At 34.6% G+C, this 8,302-nt stretch overlaps 1 protein-coding gene across 1 annotated transcript in view; it reads left to right on the forward strand.

Annotated features, from left to right (window-relative positions):
* Nucleotides 1–8,302, forward strand: part of IntS3 (integrator complex subunit 3) — a 58,323-nt gene that overhangs the window by 36,442 nt on the left and 13,579 nt on the right. Inside the window, exons 14-16 of the mRNA XM_014418850.3 lie at nt 2,584–2,665; nt 3,639–3,798; nt 6,957–7,164. Of these exons, the coding sequence (XP_014274336.1) occupies nt 2,584–2,665; nt 3,639–3,798; nt 6,957–7,164 (450 nt within the window). The remainder of the gene's footprint in view (nt 1–2,583; nt 2,666–3,638; nt 3,799–6,956; nt 7,165–8,302) is intronic.

Consider the following 8,302-nt stretch of genomic DNA (forward strand, 5'->3'; position numbering starts at 1 on the left):
CCTTGATAGTGATGAACTGTGTTTGTGCCTATTCACCTTGATAGTGATGAACTGTGTTTGTGCCTATTCACCTTGATAGTGATGAACTGTGTTTGCTTCCTGCTAGTGACCATAAGGAGAACCTCAGTTTTGTGATCAGCAAGCTGTAGGCTTACCAAAGACAGCCAGTCTCGAACCGCACTAACAGCCTCGTTGGCGATGAGGGCTATTTTTTCTAAGTACTTCGCCGCCACTACAACTGCAACATCATCTGCGAAATTGCGTCGTACATGACGTTCCACAGAAGAGGCCCTAGTACGGAGCCCTATGGGACACCCCCATAATCCGTAGGGCATCTATTATACAGATCATGCAAAGATCTTGCAGTGTTAAAAGCATTCTTGATATCTAGAGTGATGATCGCTGCATAACACTTAGCATCTCCTCTCGTCCACCTTGCTCCTGCAATTGCTGTGCGGCCCATCTCTACTACCAATCCAACAGCATCTATCGTGGATCGCTCTTTACGAAATCCGTGTTGAGCCTCTGAGAGGTTACACCCTCTGTGAACTCTTGTAGCCTGAGGGAAAGGATTTTCTCAAATGTCTTACCCATAGTATCCAATAAACAAATTGATAGATAGGTTAACGGGACTTCCCTTACCCTTTGAAATAAGTAAATGGCTCTGTCTCTTCCAAGGTTTCGGAATTTTGAGCCTTCATGAATACAGGAATTTAAGAGATCGATGAAAAGATCCGGCGGTTTCTTGAGAGCCACATTTGGAATTCCATCCAATCCTGGTGCCCTGCTATGTTGTAGGTATGAGAGGATGTCTTCTATCTCTTCCTGCGTGATTTGTGGAAAATCCATTATATATATATATTTTATATCAATTCAATAGTATTCACCCATTCCGGGAATAGTGTTCTCACAATATTGTCCACTGCATTCGGTCTCGTGGGGAGCTGCATCATGCCTTTACTTAGTTTATGAAGTGCTATTTTATAAGGCCTACCCCATGGGTCTGCATTCACCTCATTGCAGAGTTCTCTCCAGCACCATTTGCTTTCTTTAATAGCTCGTTAAAGGTTCCTCCTTGCTCTCTTGAACTCTTCCTAAAGCACAGAAAACTCCAGAAGATGTCTCGCTTCCTTGTTACGTCTTCTTGCTTGATTGCAACACCAGCAAAGTTCGGCAATTGTATCCATCCACCAGTACACTGAGGAATGATGTTTGCCAGGCTTTGAACAGGTTATAGCTGCTTCACAAGCCCCACATATAAAAGAGGTCAGTATACGCGCCTTTTCCTCTGCTGACCCTTTTAATTCACATTTATCCTTTAACATTATCGTGAATGAAATGTCATCAAAAGTGTTCCAGCCAATTGTTCTCCATCAACAACTCTTCTTTTTAGTTAGCATATCCAGTGTAATCAATACAACCTGGTGATCACTGTATGTATAAAATCCACAAACATTTCAATTAGTGGTCCATTGCAGGCGATCACTGGCAAACGTCAAATCTATGATAGATGATTTTCCTGCTCTAGTGAACGTCAGGTTTGTTCCTGTATTCATAAGGATAATATCATTTATTTGTGCAAAAGCTTCCAGGAGAACTTCACCATGTTGATTCGTTATCCTACTTCCCTATTCCATTGTTCATGCAATGAAATCACCAGCTAGATAGCTGGCTTTTATGGCAACTAGCCTCTAAGACAATGCGATCCATCAAAATCGCAAAGTTATCAATTGTGATGCTGGGATGGGCGTAACAGCTAAAGATGTACACATCATTGATCTTCACCCTTACAAAGCCGGAGTACGATGCAATTTTCACTTCCTGAATAGCTCGAGAATCACAAGCCGAAATAGCAGCTTTACCACTTACATCGGATACCCATGAGCTGCCATCCAGATTTTTGTTTTGTTCGCAGAGAATAGCGATGTGCTGTTTCCTTACAGTTTAGTAAAGGAGATCCTGAGCAGCTTTGCAATGGTTCAAATTCAACTGGAGTATCCTCGTCTATGATGTTGAATTCGCGTAATTCTTTTCAATGCTAAACGGAAAGCTGGCACTTACTACTTCCACTAGAGTGGTCAGAGTCATGTGGCTTAGGCGAGGTTTCTTCTTCGATCTTTTCTGTACTTCTTTCCACTTTTCTTCTTGTGGTTCCTTGCATTGTACGGGCAATATACGTTATGGTGCATAACTTGTGCATTGGGCTGTACAGTTTTCTTCGTGTTCTTATTGTTATCGCCTACCAAAGAAGGTAATGTAACTATAATGGTAAATATCATTCTTTCTTGGTGTATTTATCTCCTTTGGGTGTGGCTATTTGCAATTTCACAGATGTGGTAGGGAGTAACAACCACATTGGTCAATCCTAGCAGGAAAATTTGTTTAATGTAGTAAGAAAGTAATAGCTTACAGTAGCATAACAATTTCATAGCCTCCTATTACAATATTCAATTTTTTCTACTGGAATTGACTTAAGAAATGTTGTTCTATTCTAATTATTGTTGAACTAAAATTTATTTTTATTTGTTTTAAGTACATGTTTTCTTTATTATATTTTTGATTTTTTTTTCTTTTTTTTTTTAGAAGTGACAAAATGCATGCCTACCGAGAATTCTGTGATAATTTAGATAAGAAATTGGAAGAATGTATTTTGGAAGATCTCAAGGTAATCCTTGATTTTTTTTTCTATTTCAAATCAATTTTTCATTGATATTTCATTGGGTTGTAAAATAAGTTGATAGCGTTTTTTACAGGTGATTTCAATAAAAACTTCAGATTCTTGTAAATATTTTTAATCAATTATATATGACCCATTTTGATCTATTACATGTTGCCATCTTTCAGGTAATTTTTTAATTCCGTCCTCCCTGAACTTCTCAGATTTTTGTGCAATGAACTTCTCTATGTGCGTTTTGCAGTCCTCGAGCGAATTAAAGTGTTTACTGTTAAGAGAGTTTTGAAGAGCCCGAAATAAGTGAAAATCTGTTGGGGCAAGGTCTGGTGAATAGGGTTGGTGGGGGATCACATCCCAGCCCAACTCCAATAATTTCTGCCGGGCCTGTAATAATGGGAAAATATGCCTTTGCGATTAGCCAATTCTGGATGGTTTTACTCAACCTCTGCCTTTAATTGTTCCAACTGGGCACAGTTCTGCAATATCCTGTGTTGTAGAGTGAGGGTTATCTTTGACCAATGCTTGAATTTGGTCATCATCAACAGTTGAAGGATGACCTGAACGCTTTGCGTCATCCAAGTCATAATTTCAGGTTCTGAACCGAGCAAACCACTTACAGATGGTGCTTTCTCTTAAGTATCATCACCTAACACACTGCAAATTTTTGTTAACTGCCTTTGCAGCGGATTTTCCTTTTCAGAAATTAAAAATCATTAAAAACGAAAATGAATTTTTTTCTTTTCCATTTTAAGCAAGCAAAATACCATGTATAGATAAGGAATCTCGGTTGAAACTGATGCATAAAAGCATCTCAACTAATCCTGTTTTAGAATATGTAAACATTATTGACCAAGTAAACATGATTTTATTAACACAGATAGGATTAAATTGAAATATTGAAAAGCGCTATGAACTTATTTTACAACCCAATATATTAAATATAATTTATTGTTTTTTTTTATAGTTATGTCAAGAAGACGATGTTCACCTCTTATGCTGGTTAGCTCCTGCCATTTATAATGAATTTCCTAATATTGCAATCGGCCATGCCAATCTTCTTCATCTGGTTGTGTCGAGCGTTGATGCCCGCCAGCTGCAGGAGCTTGTATGTCGTGTTGTTCAAGGTAATTTTTTTTTTTGATGTATTAGAATTGACCATAATAAAGTGGTTTATTTTGAAAAATATAGGAATACAGTATCCAATTCTTGATAAATTCAATAAATAGAGAATAGACACTCTTGATACATTTTTAAACAAAAGATTTAAATAGAAATGATATTTATTATTATTATTATGGGCTAGAGGTTGATATCTTGGTACTACAAGAAGTTAATACAGGAGAGGAAAGAGCGTGCTCTACCAGATCTTATAATATACAACCACCAAGTAGGGTTGAGGAGAGGAAAGATCTCACTAGACCAGATCTAATAATATACGATCTCCAAGTAGGGTCAAGGATTGGAAAGAGCACACTAGACCAGATGTTTGTCCTGAAACAGATACAGATACTATACTATGTTTGTCAATTTCAAAGCAGCCTATGATTCCATAGATAGAAACTATCTTTAAAAGATCATGACTTAGTTAAAAATTCCTGGGAAGTTGGTAAGACTGACAAAAGTGTGTACGAAAGATCCTAAATGCTGAGTCTTGATACAAGGAGAAATATCTGAAGCCTTTGAGGTCGGAATAGGTCTGGAAAAACAGATGGACTCTTGCTAAGAAACTCAAAATGGGTTCAGATGATGGCTTCTAGGCATAACTGGCCAAAGCATTATTACAATTAGTTGATGAATATTGTAATTACAAGCTAAACCAATGTAATCACAATTACATTTTTATGTAATTGTTATTTTTTATTCTAGAATTCTTTCATCACAAATAACTCAACCCATAAAATAAGACTTCATAAATTATGCAGTGTATATACAGCTGAATTGCATGCAATAGAATCAGCACTCCACTTCTCCATGATAGTGGTGTATACTAACATAGTTATCATTGCCGGCACTTTAAGTTCACTAAAAGCCATGATGATCATTTAACCGAAACACCTGGCAATCATAAAAATTCACAATTATAACAACATGCTCGAAAACTTGGGAAAAACTGTTTTCTTTATATGGGTGCCGGGTCACATGTGGATCGCTGGAAATGAACTGGGGCGAACATTGCAGCTGAACAAGCACTTGCTCTTCCACGTCATGGCACGGCCATTCTGGCACTCCAAGAAATAAGTCTTCCGATGAAAAATGATATATCAGCTAGTTGGCAAGCCTTGTGGAATGAAAGCCCACCAAGCAAATTATAAACTATTAAAAAAAACCATGGATCACATCAAACTGTTCCAATCGCAGGGAGGAGGTAGCTATTGCCAGATTAAGAATAGGTCATATGAACTCATGCATATCTGATCAATAAGCAACCACCGCCAAAATGTCAATACTGCAACAGTGTACTTACGGTCAGTCACATATTTGAAGAATGTCATTTCTATTCCTTGAACCTAATAGATTGGGAGTGGGACCAAGTGTATCTGAATGATGACCAGAAGAACGTGGAAATGGTTTTGGTTTTCTTAAAAAGGAATGGCCTTTTGAATAAGATTTAAACCCGAAAGTTTGTTATATGTACTAAATAATTCTAAAATAAGTAATTATTTAAATTTTTTTCGTAATTATTTAAACAGTATCAAATCTTGAAATAGAATTCTAAAGTGGGAAACATGGGTGTTGGTGACCTCAGGGTTTTACACCCTGTAGCCCCAGCCAACAACAACAATTAAAGTACTCATGTAATAACTGGAGAGGCTCTCCTTGAGAAAGAAATTGTATCTATGATTGATACAAATGATTATCTTCTTCAAATTTGTTTAATGTTTTGTAGTGTTTGCAGAAACAAATTGTCAAAAACATTAAAAAAATAATTTGCAGTTTTTTGGTGATTTACACTTTCAGTTTGTGTCAAATCTAAAAAGGTGACCCCTATGAACTCGTCTTAAAATCTTATGTGCTATAAGAATCCATAAAAAAAAAAGAAATTTAATTACGATTTCATTACATTAGAAATTCCTGAGTTAGGTAGTTAATTGTCATTCCTCTTTTACAAATGTTAGCAATATGTCTAGATTCACAAAAAAAAAAAATTATTTTTAATTAATAAAAAATATTAGTTTTTTGAATATTCGTCTGAAATATTAGAGCCACTTATATAATGTATGAGAAAAATAATCAAAATCACTGACTTATTGTGTCAATATATATTAAGGTATCTCAAAAACAAGTATGGCTATAAAGTTGAAATTATTTGTGGCGGTTTCTATTATGCTGGAGATGTCCAGTACGGTTTAGTTTCAAAATGTTTGTTCTTATACTTGAGGACTAGCTGGGCTATGGGATGTTGTGGATCCAACCTTTTGAATTTCTGAAGATATAAACTTTATGTTGTGCCTCTTTAACTCAGGATATGGGACATGCTTTCAAATGACTTCATTTGGTGGGACCAATATGATTATTGACAATACAAGTCAACACTTCAGGTCAGGAAAATCTTTGGAGTTAGGGAGTTTTTATATCGAAGAGCATAATATTGAACTTAAAATTTAATACAAGAGTAATAAAAATTTATATTACCAAAAAAAAAAAAATAAAGTGTATATGACTATTTTATTTTGTATTAAATACAATAATTGTTACTACACTTTGAATAATGTTCATTTGATCTGTACGTGTGCTCAAATCTAGCAATAGCAAACCATTGCTGGGTCAGCTAGTGGATTGATAATATGACGCATGCAATTAGGAATTTTATATCTTATATATTCTGATTCTTTTGTTGAGTTAATTATTATAATATCTATGTGAATTTATACAACCATCTACTCAAAATAACCAAAGTATTATTAGACTTATTTTTTATTAATATACTTGTTTGAGAGTGGTTTAGTTTCTTTAAAACAATTTTGATCCTTATTCTCTCAACTTTATTCTTTTTAAACTTCCGACGTTTCGACCCCTTAGGTCATTTTCAAGGATTCCTTATTTTGTTTTCATTTTTTCCATTAAAATTCTTTAAATGCCGGCTAATTGCCTTTGTCCCATAAATTCTTCTATAAAATTCCTTTCCAAATTTAAAACTTTTATTAACCACTTCTCTTACTACTATTTTCATTTGCAAACTCCAAACATTGTTTGGATGTTGAAAAAATGTTTAAAATTGTTTTAAAGAAAGCAAAGTATTATTAATAATAAAAAGTTAATGGAAACTATTGTTTTTAATCAGGGAGCTTGACTATACTACAGGAGGACTCTTTGCAGCACATCTTGCAGGCGTCGCTCATGTGGGAAACGTTCGAACAAATTTGTCTTTGGCAGTTAGTCTCGGCCCACAGCATGTCCATAGAAACAATCATGCCTGTCTTAGGAAAGCTCGATTTCGCTAGTCATGCCGAGGCCCTCACGGCAATACTGCTCATGCTTCAGCAGGAAAGGTAAGCTCGATTTAATAGCATGCTGCTAAATTTATATCGATAACATTATTGTACATTTATTGATTTTAAAGGCAAAATTATTTTACCAATTTAAATAAAACTGTTTTGTATCGGTCAAAACGCCGTCTTTGGAGACAAAAAATTTTAATTACACATTGCAGTGCATACTTACAGACATAAATATTTAAGGTAGAGAAGGTTATAAAACATTTATTAAGATGGCTGTGATTATACTGACTTATAATATGGATATAACAACATCCTATATATGTTTACACTATACATGCTATGTGTATAGAAGTTCTATTTGAAAAATTAAAACATTAAAATGTTGTATATTACCTATTAAATAAATGCTTCATATATATTTTCTGGTTATAGAGTCTAATATCCAATTAGTCCAACAAATATGTAGTATCTAATACTGAAGATTGTCAGACAGTAGAGTTAAATAGTCCAAAACACTACAAGGATATCTGTATGAGTAATGTCGGGTGGAATCACAGCTGAAAAAGTTTGTGTATTCTAACGTAAACTTTAACTAAGGCGAGAAAGAAGGAAGCTTGCAGGGAAAGAAATTTTGCCTCTTGAAAGGCGGTTAATATTAAAAACTAACTTAAGATAACCATACTCTAGTACCTTCTGGTTTCGATGTACAGTCTGGTTAACTAATAATGGTTTCCTACCTTTTGGAGGAGCAAAATTAAATAATTAGCTGTGTTACTCTAGAATTTTAGTTTGTCAATAAACTACAATTATGTAATTCTTAACAAACTGAAATTCTAGTGTAATATGAATTAAATATTTTATATAAAAAATTTTAAATTGTACTATATAAAATCATAATCAATAAATAATATTGGCAGAACAGAATAAGCAGAGGATTTTGATTTAAAGGGCTTATTGAAAACAGCTTTTTATAAATATAGTTATATCCCAACCATCTTGATAAATGTTTTATAACCCTCTCTATTTTCAAAGTTTGAGTCCGTAAATATGTACTGTAATGTGTAATTTAATGTAAATTATTTTGTCTTTGAAGATGGCGTTTTAGCCAAAACATTTAATAGTTTTGAATGGAATATGGTCCGGGTGCGGTAAAAAAAACTCAAATAGTAGAATTATACTATTTTATTGA

Source organism: Halyomorpha halys, unplaced genomic scaffold (genome assembly GCF_000696795.3).
Source record: "Halyomorpha halys isolate HHAL.00 unplaced genomic scaffold, Hhal_1.1 Scaffold210.1, whole genome shotgun sequence".
In the NCBI taxonomy this organism is placed as follows: Eukaryota; Metazoa; Arthropoda; class Insecta; order Hemiptera; family Pentatomidae; genus Halyomorpha; species Halyomorpha halys.